The 16,720-nt window shown below is 37.4% G+C and overlaps 1 protein-coding gene across 2 annotated transcripts in view; it reads right to left on the bottom strand.

Annotated features, from left to right (window-relative positions):
* PLXDC2 (plexin domain containing 2) overlaps positions 1 to 16,720 on the bottom strand; it is a 366,773-nt gene that overhangs the window by 206,679 nt on the left and 143,374 nt on the right. For both annotated transcript variants that reach the window (XM_015585588.2, XM_025043487.1), the window contains exon 2: positions 3,532 to 3,743. In XM_015585588.2, coding sequence (XP_015441074.1) covers positions 3,532 to 3,743 — 212 coding nt within the window. The remainder of the gene's footprint in view (positions 1 to 3,531; positions 3,744 to 16,720) is intronic.

Here is a 16,720-nt window from a genome sequence, read left to right as displayed (position 1 = left end):
GCCCGCTGAAAGCTGCTCAAACAAGGCTGAATCATGAATGGAACTCAATCCTACCTCAAAGTCCTAAAAGCTCCTAGACTCCCAAAATAATCACAAAAAGTAGCACACGAGTGGCTGCTTAAAGACACCTCACTCTTCACGCCTACTAATCAGAAGCCACTGTTCCTTATCTAAGTGGTTACCTGTCCACGTGGATGGAGAAAATACAAGTCTCACATAAATCAACTTTCAGATCAAAGTGGCGTTTGCTAACTGTTGCGTCCCTGCTTATTCAACAGGAAATGTAAGTATACCATTATGGGAAGAATATTAAAAAAAAAAAAAAATCAGCAATACCAACAACGAAGAAAAACTTCAACTGGAAGAATTCTTTAGCTGGCATACTAAATTCTACACGACCCCCCTCCTGCCCCGCCCCCCCATTATCTGTTCTCGTGCAGAGGCCAGAAGAAATACTGTCACCAATTTCAGAGAATAGCAATCTTTGTTTCATAACGAATTTGTGCCCAAGTAGTAAATATGCTATTGCCTTTTGTTTCTGTTTAGTGATAGTGGGATATGAAGTCTAGACGGAGGCGGAAGTGAGGAGAATGTGCCCTTCAGGGATGCCCTTCAGGGTGGTCTCAGTCTCACAGGGACACAAATTATTTTAGCAGCTACTACTACAGCCAGGGTCTCAGGCCAAATGATGCTGATGCTCCACATTGACACGCTGGAAGCATCTAAATGAAAAGCGCATGTGGTCTTTTGCTCACTATGTTGCTTGTAATTAGCAATATAAATCAAAATGCTTATTCCTAAAAGAAAGATTTTGTCACGGTGTCCAGCACAGAGTAGTCACTCTGTAACCATTTTGTTTCTTTCTTTCTGTTAAATTCAATCCAGCGAAAGTATTTTCCCCAAAAGAGGTACAAAAAATGTTTAAAAATGCTATTTCAAGGGCCGAGATAAATAAACGTTTAAGCGGAGAAGTGTCAGATGTAAGCTTTTGTTTCCAGAATGACTTATGGGACTTCAGAGCCCCAAAATCTCCATCGACCACCCCTCGTCAAAATCAATAAACTCTTAAAATAAAAGCAGTCCTCTTGTGCCCATTTAGCAAGACAAGGCCCCTCCCAACCTGACTGAAACCCCGGTGTTACTTTCATATTGATATTTGCATGCTGCCATCGGCCGAAATCACTACATAATCAAATTGCCACTTATTTTTCCTTCTCTATTAGACAAAGCAAAGTCAAGTAGAAAGCCTAAAACCTTAGGAGCTGGGCAGGCCTGAGTTGGAATACCAGCCATTTTACTCATGAACGGGAGTCTTTAGAAAAAATACTAAACCTAAATCTGAAATGGCCCTCATGTAAAAAGTCACTGAGATTATCCAGAGAACCTGGGGATGCACATCTCTCCAGGCTGATATAAGGACCAAGTAAAATGGTATCCATGCTACACCTGGCAGATCTCGGCTCCGAGTGAGTACCCAGCAAACAGCATCCTGTACCATCCTTCCTCCTTTTTTTTTTTTACCGATTTAAAATTACTGACACGATGTGATCAGCCTCTGTTAAGGGAGAATAGGAAAAAAAATTGGCTGAATAACAAAATCAGCTATAATAATGACTGGAGTGGTATTCTGAAGAGTGCTAATAAATCCCTGAGCAAAGGCATTTTTCATTTTGATTAGAATAATTCGGCATCCTGCAAAGAGATGACAGACTTCTAGGAATCTCTGCTCCCCCTTTCAATCTCGGTGGGTACAGGTCTGGGCAGAGAGTAAACACCTCTGCTTCTGTGTAGCTCTCCTTTCTTTATGTCGCACCCTAAAGAGCTTCTCAGGGAAGAAATATGTTGCCTACCCTGAGTTGCTATAACAACATAGTTGCCAAAATAGCAGGCACTCTGCAGGAGCCAGAGTAGCCACTTATAGATATTGTATGACTTGTGCTCCTGGCACATCCTGCGCTGCCTGTTGAGGGGCCTGGCTGAGGCAGCCAGGGAGCACCAGAGTCACATACTCGTGAAAAAGATGGAGAGGGCTTTTGAAAATTGCTGGGCTTCCAACATATCACAGAATCCCCATGGCCCATGCTTCGGATCTTCTGAAGAGTCCTCTCACTAATGAGGAAACAAATGATGCCTTTATCCTATTTGCGGAATCGCGCAGGATCTGTTTCATGAAACTGAGTTCTTTTCCCAAAGAACAACTATTTCAGGGCAGGCAAAAGAATGCTGCCTAGTTTTTAGTAAGTCTTAAGCCTGTTCCTGGAAGAAAGTAGGAACCAAAACTTCAGGTTGCAAGAAAATATACAAACGGACAATGGCCACACCGTGGATAACAACGAGACTCTGACCCCAACCTCTACAGCAACCAGTCCAGGGAGCCAGCCAGCCCACTTCTAGACTCTCCAGGCCAACAATCACCAACCAGAGCATCCCTGAAACTGCTTTTTTAACTGAAAAACTTTCCCACTCCCCTCACCCTTTCTGAGTGTCCACCAAAGGCAAGTTAGTGATGGAGGCTGAGTCCCTGGCTAGAACAAACGGAACAAACAGCCTCTGTTCTCATTTGGGTGGTTTTGCTTATTTTCATAAGATTTGCCTGTTCGTTTTTGTGACATCTAGATCATATTCATCATATGAATAATGAATATGTTCGTTATTCATATATTCATCAAGATCGTATTTTATGATTTGCAATGCTACGGACGATGGAAACTTAAGCAATGATTACATCAGCCCAAAACGTGCCCTTGGCAAACTTCCAGACTCGCCGAACCCAAGTGTGACCATCCTTCTTCCATTTCATGGCTCCGACCATAATAAAGAATTACGGCCACAGAGTGACCAACCATCTGGTTTGCCCAGAACTGCCCCGTTTTTTAGCTGAAAGTCCTACATCCCAGGAAACCCCTCAGTCCTGGGTAAACCAGGGCAGTTGGCAACCCTGTGAGACTCTGTGGCCATAGCAGACGTGACTCGCTGTGCCAGGAATCTTCCCTTTCACCATGGACAGGTCATCCGCCCGGTAAGCTCCGCCCCACCTGCCAACGCCCTGCCCCAGTGCCCACTACTTTGTCAACAGCCCACCCCCTCACGCCACAAAAAGGTGATCACTCCCTCCTCGGCGCTTGCCACGCTACGGCCTGTATATTATTTTGTACCTATCACATGGCATAGGCATGATCTGATTATGGCGCTTAGACCTGCTTACACAATAAATCCCTGGCAGGCAGGAGCTGTGTCGTATTCATCTTCACATTTATCCGTTTCGAGAGTAAATGGATCTGTGGGTGATTAAATGGCTTAGCGACTTATTTAACGGAGTTATTATTATTATTGAATTACTGAATATTAACAAATTATTTATTAATGAATTAAATTGATTCTTATTAAAAAAAAAAAACAGTCCAAAGCTGAAGAGACAGCACGTGTGTGTGTATGTGTGTGTGTGTGAGTGCGCGCGCGCGCGCGCAAGTTGGGTGCCTTATAAGAAATATATCCATTAGTCCACTTTAGTTCCCCAGATCGTTTACCCACCTCAATCTGGGTGGCATTGTCCTGCCCATCGTCCAAGAGCAGGTGTGTGAAGCCTCTGGCCTCTGGGGAGTCTTGGCCCGTGCTTGCTCGGTTTGTGTCCACCGCCTTGAGGGAATCCAGGCTCCTTTTCCAGCGGTGGCTGAAGGCGTGCGTGTCCACTTCCACCTCCTCTTCCATTCGTAGGAAGGCCTGGGAACTTTGATATTGCCAATCTGTTTGGAAAGAAGTAAGGTGACGAGTTACTACTTGCCACGAATCATATACATGCTATCGACTTCGGCAGAGAAAAGAATTCTGCTAGTCATGAAAACAGAAAACTAACGAATAACAGTGAAATCTGTTTAATTGTCATACTTCTAGTTGGCATGCGCGTCTCTGAGGAGGATGCAATTTTAGGACATAGCGTAAGTCGTGACAACGGCGAATGTGCAGAGATGCGGTCCCTAAAACAGATGTGCTGCCCTAAAGCAAAGGATTTTTATTCCCTTCCTTCCCTGCCCTCCACACACACCCTTCATAAACATTTCCCAGTTGTTCTGAGAAAACAGGCTACAATCCAAATAAAGGACTGAAAACCAAGCGATTCTCAGTACATTTGAAAGTGAAAGTCAGACATTGTTAACTTGTGAGCTTATACGCATTTCACGAGTTACACTGAGCAGCAAAGAGTCAACAATCTGTTTGAACGGGCTAAACAGTACACGGAACGATCTCCATGTAAATGTGCTAACCCTGCCTCGCACTCATAAGTCAAACTTGGTTCGCTGCCTAACTCATTTAATAAGGAACATCCTTAGGAGGCACCGCAAATGCTCTTGTTCGTTTGTGCTGTTCTCACTTTGGAATCTTATCAGGATGGTAAAGAAGGGCAGTGACAGGCACTTAGAGAAATGGCTGGGAAGGCAGGGAGATCAAATCACAAAGGTATTTGAAAGCCATCTGCAGGCACTGGCCTTGCTGACCCAGCTCATCGTGCTACTACAGGAGGGAAAATTAGATTTAATCATTACTCCCAGTCTTTCATCTCAGTAGGTCAGTGGGGGAAGATGGAGCACGAGCATGGGGAAGTCAGCTTCTGATTAAGAAGAACAGCCCTCTCCTAAGCAACTATTACCAAAAGATATGAATTGTCAGGCTTTAGAAGTGGCAGGGCTGAAGGATGACTGAATTATGTCTGTGATGTTCCCCTTAATATAAGAACATTCTAAGACACCCAAATGTATTTCGTGTGACTTATAGTCCCATTGGATCGGCTACTTAGAACTCTAATAAATAAGAGAAGGCTATCAGTACTCATCACAGGTAAATGGCCGAAAATACCTTCCTTTCAACTCAAAAAAGGGCCAATAATTTATCTAGACAGAGAGGTTATTTTTTTTATTCCTCTGTGAACTTAAGAGATCTCCCACTGTCTGATGCCGTAGTGAATAGAGCCCAGAGAGAAGCCCTGGTATAGTGTCAGCTATCTAGACTTTTCCATGGCATTGCAGAATAGCAGAGCTTAAAAGACCTGCTTAAAAGATGGAGATGGAAATGGCCAAGAACTCCACAGAGAAGAACCTGAAAACCAGAAAAATGTAGTGCTGTGTTCAATTCATAGACCCATTGTAGGACTGAAAAACCTCACGTACATAAAGGGTTGATCGTGGTCCCCTCCCACCCTCCACTATAGAAAATGTTTCTCTTTTAACACTGTCTTTCCCACTGGCCATTGAACGGGGCTCAATAAATGTGTGTGAAATGAATGAATGAGTGAATGGGCGAATTAACTGTAGAGTCTCGTTGGAGCAAGAATGACAGGACCAGACAGAATTAAGTAATGGAAGAAACACTTTACAAGGATCTAGGAGACCGGGGGTGCCGTTCTTTCCGATCGGTTTGCTGGATATGAAGTTCAGCATAATTTACAAAACTCTCTATGCTTTAGTTATCCTATATTTTAAATGGGAATGAAAATATCCTACCTGCAAAAGCAGCTAGCTCTTCCTGAGGACGTGTCAGGCTCTAAGACCTATGATTCTAGGCAAAGCTATAAAAAGCAATTTTATATCCTTTATTTATATATCCTGCCTCATTACCAAAAATATATGAGGCAGCTTACAACAAAAGTAAGCAATAAAAGTTTTACAACCACCAGAGTAAGACCTCCTAGCACAGCACCCAGGTTAACTTTAGAGTTGTGCATCTGCCTTGCACTCAGGGTGGTGGCCACTTGAATATCAATAATCATGGAAGAACAACTGAAAATCTATACAGGGTCCTTATTAGCATGTCAACCTATATATAAGAAATGAAGCAAATGTAATGCAATTAAACAGTCTTGGATATAAAAATACATATTTTTTAAATAACACAAAAGGAATGGCTTGAACCAGAGGTTTGTCAGTTCTCTATAGTGTAAATCAGGAAAAATACACCGAAAACTTCAGAGAATTCGTGTTTCCCAAAATCCTCGAAACGGAATTTCAAAGCAACTTTGGGTTTCTTTTAAATGGGTCTTATTGTTGGGTATTAACTGCCTGATATTAATTTTATTGTTATCCTTTTAGATATTGACAGCACACGACAACATACAGTACTTTCCGAGATGCCTGTTAGGCCAGTGATGTCACACTAGCCCTGTGGTCCTGGCCCAGGGAAGGCAGAACACCAAACAACTACACCGGAGGAGCCGTCTGCATAGAAAGTCTATTTCTCGACTTCCTTGCGTCCCCTTTCTCCTAGTCTCCATGCTTTTTCACCCTAGAGGACAAAGAAAAAACAGATCCCAAACTTGGGATGATCCATCCCATATTCCCCACTGTTAATTAATTAAGCAAGGAGGCCATTAGACCTAGGTAGTTCAATACCTTAGTAGCCCACGTAAGCCCAAACCTAAGCGTGTAAATGATTCGAGGTTAAGAAGTCAAAATCTAAGGATCGCCAGTCACAAACGCCCAACGCATCTTTTCTGAATCAGACAAATGCTGAAGCTGTAGCCAATCAAAGAGTTTCCTTGCTCCACAAAAGTCTCTCCCCTAGTCCCTACCCTTGGAATGCTTATAAGTGCTTCTGGTTTGGCGCTGCCTCATTGGAACCGATTTTTGCTCAATAAACTCTTAAAAATTTGAATATGCTGCACTTTTATCTTTTAATACCACTTAAGTTGAAGATTGGGAAGTATGATTAATGGGTTAAACTCTTGTTATTGCAGTGACCATTCAAACTTGTCCTAGTTTAGCAGGATTACTGCAGAAGGTAAATTTAATAGACAGGTAAGCCTCCCGTATGAAACCAGAATTCAGGCTTACTGAACGAAACAAGAATAAATGCTTACCGTAGCACTTACAAGGGTAAGACCCCAGACAGCTGTGGTGTTTGGGTGTTTTTTTGTTTGTTTGTTTTTGTTTTTTTAATTTTCTTATCAGTGTTTTATAATTTTTTTCTCTCTGGCTTTATTGTCACATTAACAGCTATTATAGCTATTGACTCTTTTGTCTCCATCACTTGCTGGCTCTAATTGTATTTACAGAGTAAATGGGATTTAAGGAAGGACCTGAGGGTTTTCTACTTAGAAAATTTGTGAGCTTTAGGGCCTGGCTTCCATGAATTTTCTTTCCGTTCTATTTGAAACCAAATGCTTTCTCTCTGATTTTGTAATGAATAAGCAAAACTATCTGATCATGCATAGATGAAACATTCCTTTATGTTCATAATTCGGTAGTGCATGGTTCATCAAGACTGCGGTATGAAATTGGCTTAGATTTTGACCCCATTTCAGAATGATTTTTAAAGAAGATAAAACCAATCAAAAATGGATGTTTTACAGAAATACAGACTGAGAAAAACTGGCAAAACCACAGCCTGGTTATCTAACATTGTAAATCATCCCTATACAGTTCAAACTCATAAAATATTTTAATCACCATCAAAACAAATAATTAATAAACAAGATGAAGGGATATATGTAATATAATTTTTCCCTTCTCAGCTGCAGTGAAAACAAAAGCAACAGGAGGGATCTCTGAATTGTCTGGTTGAACAGATTGTTTGTTTTCTGTCCACTGTATGTTAATTAAACCACTGATGGAAAACCTTCGAAGATAATCTTCTCTAACATATTTTGCTATAGTTGTTAATCACATAGCTCATGGAAACACTAAATATATCTAATGACTCCCATTTGGATAGAAGGAGAGAAAGGCTGAAGACATATTTTTGTATATATAACATATATATTGATCTTAACGCATTCTTAAGATTATTTTATTCGATTAAAATAGCCAATAAACTATTACTGAAGAAGATACTTCATCACATTTAAATAGAACATCATTCTGAAACCCAATATCATCTAGCGAATCAGAGTAAAACAAGAAACTCATGTATATCTTCGTATTATTCCTTGCAAACCTTGTAAGTCTCTTTTGTGCCATCATGTACTGTAAAATAAAATAATTTAAAAACAAAAGGGAGGAAAGCCATGCTGGGTTGGATATGTTTATATTTGTGTGTTATCCTAATGACTTTATTTAAATATCTTAAATAGTATAAGACTTATATGTTGAAAACATCTTTAACCCCATTTCTTGAGTCTTGCATACAAATCACCCACACGGCACGCATCAAGTCACCAAGAACTAACTACATAAATTGAAGTGCATCTTATGTAATTAGGATCCATCAAGACTGCACCTTTTGACAAGCACTTTGGTCTGCAAACAAAAACACCACCTTTGATTCCTCTGCAGAAACATTAAGATTGTCCACTGCAGACAGATTCATTGGCTAGATTCATCTGAGAACAGATGAAATTATTCGGTTAAGGTAAACTGCCATATGGCTCTGCATCTCAATTTACTGAGGAAGTGAAGAGGAAATTCTGTGCGAATGGTTATGCCCTTGTTTATGTCCAACAACGAACTGACCACGCAGGGGACTCTGAGGTTCTGACCGGTAGCATTACAGAGTAAGATAGCTACAGGAGAGAAAGTGTACAGAACGCTTTGTCGAGAGATATGGAAGGGTTTGAGTAGGACCTAGACATCATATTCTTTTTAAGGTTCCCATGTGACTCTCTGTGCCCCTTGGCTGAGGACCACTGAGCCACATTCTGGTCCCACCTCAAGTCCCTTAGGTCACATCTTCATCGTCTCTTCCCTCCTCACTGATCCTCCTGTCTTCAATCTCTTCTCCAATCCTTCTTCTATCTGCTACTAGAGATACCTTTCAGATCTGTTCACTTCTCTCTTCTGATATAAACCTCTTATGGTTCCGTACCACCCACAAAACTGTAAAGCACATCATGCTCTTCTGGTTCCAACCACTCTTCCTTCTCTGACTCCCCATCATGCCCTCTGCTTCCACCACACAGAATTTCTCAATAATCTCTTTACTTGTAATTAATATGGTTACTTTTCGCATGGAGGAAAGCCCTGTCTCACCTCAGATGTTGGGAAATCTCACGACTTCTTCAAGATCCTGCTCAAATATTGTCTTGTTAAATGAAGCCTCCCTTGACTCCCGCAGGCAGAGACAATTGAATTTTCTTCTCTAATCCAATAACTCTTTTTTACCTGACTCCTTAAACGCCCTTCTGCCTACTCCTCTTGAATGCGAGATTGTGCAGAAGAGAGTCAACAGGGCACGTCTGAGACTGCACGCCTTAGAAAATCTTTTTTACAAAGTTGGCCCTTGGCTGGCGTCTGGGAACTTAGATTTAGGGAAGGGTTCCCACCATTCTCTAACAGTTAAGTGTGGCTCACTGTGGCTAAACTGTTTGAGCAAACAATATGGATTATGCTGTACACCTGCCTTTCTTCTGGGAGTCTGAAATTTTAGGAAGTGCTAGACAGGAAGTTGTCATGTGAACACTCCTTGGGCACTGAGTGCCTAACGGTCTTCCGTGATTGCCAATATTTCACACGTGCTGTCGTAGCTCACTGTTGGAAGAATTAAATGTCCTGTGTGTCCCCACTGGACAGGACCCTTGGAAACTTGCCCTGGTTTCCCCAGACACTGCCCCCAATTTTTTCCTTTACAGAGTTTGCTTTCTATCTTATATTGAGTATTGTGAGTTCTCGTAGCACGTCACCAAACCTACGGGTGGCCGTGGGGACACTTGAAACATTAGTGTTTCAGAAGAGGGACTCTATCTCACTTATAAGCACAGACATTGCCATATAACTTTTCAAAGATTTTTGAATAACAAATGAGTAAATGAGTGATTGGCCATGTTGAGAAAGTGTCTTATGTGTATGCAATTTCTTGCCCAACTTCTTAAGATTTTAACCATGTTTTTGAATAGTCAGGTAACAGGGCGGAAGAAAGAGAAAACTATGGAAAAAACAAATCTATAACAGGTCCTATTTATCTTATAAGGAGTTTGACTCAAAAAAGAGCTCCCTGGCCGGCTGGGTGACGTTCAGCGATGCCTTTGGCCTCAGTCCATCACATTGGTTCTTTCTGGTTAATGGACTCGGTAAGAAACGCAACGCATGTCTTAGAAGATTGTGGGCATGGCCCGGTGAGGCTGAAAAGCTATAAAGTGGATGAAATAAGGACAATTTTAAGTTAAAGTGGAAAATACGTGGATAATGGCTCTAGAAAGACGAAGCCGAAGGGCTCAGTCTTCGAGGCAGCAAAGCCTTCGAAGCATAAAGGCCAAGATGTAAGTGCCTATCCACCCCTCTCTGACTTCTGGGTCACCGCAGGGTTCTGGGTCACTGCAGGGTATTTTTTAGACGAAGAGCATGAGGCAGTTTAAGAAAAATATTCCAAAAATTAAACAGGATGGGAAAGTGAAAAAATCCAAATACTCTAAAATATACATAGAACAAATTTATACTTTTAAAATTTAATAGTTTTCTAATTTTACTATTAAATAAAATAATAAGCAGACATTTTAATTTTACACATAAGAATTGCGGATTATCCTATGGAAAACATACTTAGCCTATAAGTAATCATTAATAAAAATTTAGGCAATTTTAAACTACTGTCGCATATTTTCGAAAGCATTAAAAATAAACAAAAAGAATAAAATTGTTAACAGTTAGAAAATAGAGGTGTTTTATGCAGTTTCTAATAATATGAGTTGTTAATGATAAAAAATAGCTAATCTTTATTTAGGTTTAGTTAAATATCAAGCTCTGTTTTAACATTTGCATACATTAATAAATATGGCATGTATTGTTATTAGCCCATTTTACATATGGGAATATCGATGCACATGGTAGGATACATGACAGACTAGGAAAGTAACCAGAGCTGGATCCAGATGCTTACTCTTAATTAACTATTAAGTAAACTGCCTCTGATTAATCTTTCAGAGGGTCAATTTAGCAATCTGTGACAAAGCCTAATGCTATGACACACACACAAAAACAATTTAAAAGGAAAAATAAACTAGACAAAATGGGCTATTTAAAACAGCAAACAAATGTAAACAATCCAGCATTCGAAAGCAAATAAGGAATGCAACATCCCATCAAGTCGACTCTGCCAATGGTAGCAAATGAAGTAACGTTAATGTAAAAACATGGCAGAAAGTAACAGCACGTTAATACTTTTTTATATTTTTTTATTATATCTTGAAAGGTTGGGGACTACTTTAAAATAAATAATTAATCTTCTGGGTAATTGAGGATTTTCAATTCACTGCCTAGTAGAAATTTAAAAGAAAAATTGAATTCCTTCAAGTAGATTTCAGCACTGTTTTACCGTGACGATAACCTCTAATAAAAAGGATGACTGTCAAAGAACTCAGACCATTCACTGATTTGATTCTTCAGATAAATCTGCCAGATTTGGAGAATAAACTAATTTCCACATAAGTCATATCTATCAATAATCTATAAACAGAGGAGACAATATCATTTAATTAAATTAAAATCTATCTTTTAATAAGATCCTTGGAATTTTCTGGAGAAAACATTGTATCATGAACCTAGAAACTACATGGAATTTTTCGGTATGTGACTTCCTGTAAAATGAGAGGGGGCAGCTTTATAGCCTTTATGGTCCCTCTCAGCCATAAAAGTCTATCATCTGCTGGCTAGCTAAATATCTTAACATATTCAAGGCCATTCTGGATCATATATTAAATATTCTACATTTGTTTTCAGCTTTTCTATTTACCTTGTGAAAATTCATACATGATGAGAGTTTAGAGTCTCCACAGCACAATAAAAACCTAAAACTTATTTGGTAAAAATACTGTAATACTTCTACATATCATTAACTATGCTAAACTACCTTCGTTTCCTGTATTGGGAATGGCTGATTTTAGAATAAGGGCTTTGCACTAAAAGCTAAGTCTCAATGCATGAAAAATGTGACTCTGCCAGCCTGGGGGGGAGATGAAAAATTCTGTAAACAAGGACCAGTCATGGCCAATAGCCTCTCTATGGAAAATTTTAGTCGTCTGAGCCAGAACAGGCCAGATGGAATCAATCGTTATAATAATGCCCGGTGTCAAAGATGATGTCCAAATACCTAGGGCCCAAATCAGTGAGGATCTTCGATTAAATTATGGCTGCCAGATGTCTGATATACTCAATGTCACTGCATATTGCCATCAGACCACGCTCAGTTCGTGGACTCAGAATCTGTAATTGCCCAATGTTGGGCCCAGGCTGACTAGCCAATGACCACAGATGACAACCAACACATGAGTTCCTATCAGATTGTTTTTTATATTTTATCTGATTTAAATTACATAAATCATATCATTATCACAATAGCCCCAAATTCTATAGGTTAAAGGCCCACTAGAGATTTGTGTGGACTTGGACAAGAGGCCGATAACATCTGCACTTTCCTCATCTCAAAATTATCTCTGTTGTTTATTTTTTAAATAATTATGATCCTAAGATTATAACTGTGTAACCTAAGGCAAGTCACTCAACCTCCTGGGCTCATGCTTCTTTATTAAAAGATGACTTTAGCAAGTAGAAGATGTGCCATATTCTTAGAATCAAAACCAGTTGTATTTTTCTGAACTCTAAGTGATTCTAAAGTTCAATCGGAACAAATTAACAGGTTAACTGCACCCCAACTCCCCACTTCTCTACAAAAAGATGAACAATGCCCTCCACATAATCCAAGAACCAAGAAATGAACACCTGGTTCGACCAGGCCTGTAGATCTGGGCTCAGTCCTGTGGCCTGGTCTGTGCCCATTATGACTAACCAAATATTATTAGTTGTTAAAGGCTGAATATCATTCTTGGATAAAGGTGGAAAATATAACTACGAAATCTATATTTACAAACTTCCTTCTATGTCCTAGGGTTGAAAATATGAGGTAAACAAAACATTGTCTTAAGGTGGTCAAGTTGGAGACTCAGTCATTATACAAAGCACACAAATACAAAAGAAAACCGTTAAAGAATGTTAGACAAAAAAATAAAAAGGTCTTATTTTTAGTTTTATAGAAATTTGAAAGACCAGCAGGAAAAATACCAATAACACATATTATGATTAATATTATGTATGTTTATTCAATTTCTGACCTACATAATGGCAATCACATATGGTTTATCTTAATATATACAAATATGTATTTATATAACATATAAATATATGTATCTCATCTTAATATATACAAATATATACCAAAAAATATACCAATGTATTTTAAAAGAGATTAGTTCTTCATTTTAAAAGAATGGGCAAATGTCATAAATAATTCACAGTAAAGAAATATGAATACTAGTAAATATGTAAAAGTGTTTAATATTATAAGAAGTCAAAGAAATGCAATAAAATATAATTATTTTCTCTATTCACAGAAATGTATTGTAAAATTGTACTTGTCATTACTTGATAAGGTTTTTTTTTTAAAGCAACTATTGTATTATTATCTAATATTGGTAGTGGGATTCTACCAATAAAATTTTTAATAAAAGTTTTAATAAAAATTTTCTGTGGGAAATTTTTCAATCTGTAGTGAAGTCTACGAGGATATGAGACTGTGGAAATATTCTTAGATGTGCAAAAAGATTTATAAATAAGTTTTAAAAACTGTATATAGTCTTTGAATTGGATAAAAGAATAATATCTACATATATGCATATACACAAAAGAAAAAAAAAAGACAAATATACTATAGTGTTACCAGTACTTTTTTCTGTGTTATGCAAGATGGCGGCCGCTAATTTTTGGCATCTTTATTTTATACATTTTCTACAATGTGCTGCTGCTACAGTGAGAGAAAAATAGCCTAAGTCTCTACTTTTTGAAGGTCAAGTCAAATGTTCCTACTTGGTAAAGACTTTCATAGCCGCCAACATATAATTTTCCCCAGCAGTGTTATTTTAATGTGATCTCATAGAACTTTACTCAAACCTATTGCTGTGTTCTTCTCATTATATTGTAATTATTGATTAAATGCCACTCTTCCACAAACTACTAGGAGCTGAGCCAAGAGAGGTGTCCTTTATTCATCTTTGTGCTCCTTTTTGTTATTATAATAAATGTTCACTAAACATGCCCGACTGTCCAGTCTGTATGTTTCTCTAAGGTAAGTCATGATATAGTTGGGGTGGTGACCTGCCTGGCATTTTCCATCCTGGTGGCTATTCCTTAAGATCTTCTTATTTCCCTGCTTAAAATGCTTTGCCTTGAATACTTAGAGATATGGGGTTATTTCTTTAGAAGATTTAGAAGCAGCCCTGCCAATTTCGTGCAATTTCCTATACTTTTCTCACCTCTTTTTCTATATATGAGTTTCATCGAATAAAAGATCAGTGTTAAAACATTATCACTTTAAAGTCCTTTAAAATGTTCTGAGAAATTACCACCGCAAGAGAAAGTAATTTTTCCCATTATTCTATTTCTCACATTTGATTTATACATAATGAAATGTATCTTCACGCAACCTTAGAACCACAAAGCAATCAGCAAAACTACTTAGCTTTGATATCTCCAAAAAACTTTAGAATAAGTTCTACAAAAAAAAAAAAAACAACACAGGAAAGATTTATGCTTCTTAATATCAAAGGCATTGTGAGGCAAGGATTCATAAATAATATGTTAGTTACAGCAGAAAGCATACACTTCTTTAAACCAAAATGACATTGTTATTTATACCTAAATATGGAATACTTTATCTACAAAAATCTATTTGCTTTTAGTATTTTTGAATACTCACTAGCTGATTACTTGCATTAATTAACGATTTACCCAGTTCCCCATGTGATTAACTCAAGCTAGTAGTAGAAGTGAAATATCTTGACATAAAATATAAATATATATCTATGTAAACCTATGATTCAGAGTTTAAAAAAGAATCATATTCTAAATTGCCTCTTTCACAAGACTGGGAAAGTTCAGGCCTAAAATTGGAAAAATGATGAGGAATAGAAAGTTGAACGTTATATAAATATAATTAAGAAATTTTCATCTTCTACAGACTACATCATACTTTTAATACTATATTTTAATCCACTGAAAAAACACAAGATTTTTTTCACTTATTATGAAAAAGAGAAATACTTAAGCTTGAATATTAGCTACCTTTTATTCAAATAACAGTTTTAAAATGAAGTTCCCAAGAAATTAAAAAAATGTCATGAATGTCTGAATTTCGTCATTACTTTCCTAAATGACATTCCTAATTAAATTGCATGATTGCATATATTTATGCTGATTACGCATTTAACTAACATTGTAAATAAACCACAATCAACAAAATTACATTAAAAAAAGAAATTAAGGCAGAAAAAGCTGTCCTAAAATTAGATTTCAATTTCTGTGTTATATTCCTAAAATATACAAACTACCAGTTAAAGATGAAGTCACCAAAGTGAGATGAAACTCCAAAGTAACCTTTCAACCAATTACAGATGCATAGAACTCTGAAACTTTTAGAATTCAAATGCTTCACTCTCCCTTCATTCTTAAATTATCTTTCTGAAATGTTTTTTTAATTATACAAATAAATTCCAGATAAACAGGAAAAGTCTGTGCTTTAAGAATTCAGTACAATAACCATCGACCAAAAACTTCCCTTCTATGGTTGTGCCTACTTAGTTACTTGACCAAGAAAAATATCTAAATTTTGTAAAATAATGAAAAATCTATGACTAATTAATTATTGGGCAATGACTCCCTGTCAGAGTATTGCCAACGTTTTCATTTTATATATTCATCAACGTTCAGGACAATACTAAGACTTTATTTTACAAATGAGCCATACCTGAAGAACATGGATTTAAAAACTCTTGCTCCCGTTCAAAAAATCCATTAGTGATGGACTCACACAATTTCCTTATAGTAAGCATCTCCTAATTTTATATATATACACATAATATATGTGTATATATTATATATATATAAATCATTATTCACAGTATAGAGTGAATAACCTAAAGGGCTTTAAAAATATTATTAAATTAAAATATTATCATTCTTCTAATACCAAAAACTTGAAAATTAAATCATTTTATTTTAATAGGAGGAAATGTAAAATACTTATTTTTCTGTCCCAGATGCAGGGAGCAGACTAACTGCCTTAGTGAATACCCTTCCCGGATATTTCTTTGCCTGTCAGAGATGTTTATGTACAGAAAAGTAAATGTATGTGTGTGTGGTGTGTGTACCTACCTATATGTGTATAACTTGTTGATTTCAGCGCTACACAATAAATATCTATATTATTGACTATATACTATATTTACGAATAGTGCCAACCACACACAATCTAACTAATCCTCAACTATTGAACTTTTAACTTGATACCAGAGGCTAAATTTTTGTGAGCAGGCTCAATTCTTTTTCAGGAACAAATTAAAAGAGGAATTGCACCCCGACTGTATTGGTTCACACACTCACTAGCAGTACAGGAAAATGGGTATCTTATATTTTTATCAATCGCTTAATGATGTCTTTCAAAAAAAATTTTTTTTTGTCTATTTGTTAGGGGGAAAATGGATCCTCACTCTTTTAATTTACATTTTTGATTGTTAATGAGTCAACATTTTGTATGCTATTTCCATTTCATGCTTCTCGTTTTGATTATCTTATTCAAACTCTTTCCGTGGGATAGGAAACTTTTTTTTAATGTAAAAAAAGTTTAGTTAAAACTCAATTTATAAACAATTTTCAGAACATTTATCATGTAAATTTGTCAGAAACAACTTTATTGAAATCAAAACAATTTTCTCTAATATATGATAGTATTTTGTTGTTCAGTCACTTGCACAGTT

This window comes from Pteropus alecto, unplaced genomic scaffold (assembly GCF_000325575.1).
Source record: "Pteropus alecto unplaced genomic scaffold, ASM32557v1 scaffold11, whole genome shotgun sequence".
NCBI classification, from domain to species: Eukaryota; Metazoa; Chordata; class Mammalia; order Chiroptera; family Pteropodidae; genus Pteropus; species Pteropus alecto.
This window is presented reverse-complemented; position numbering and strand designations above follow the sequence as displayed.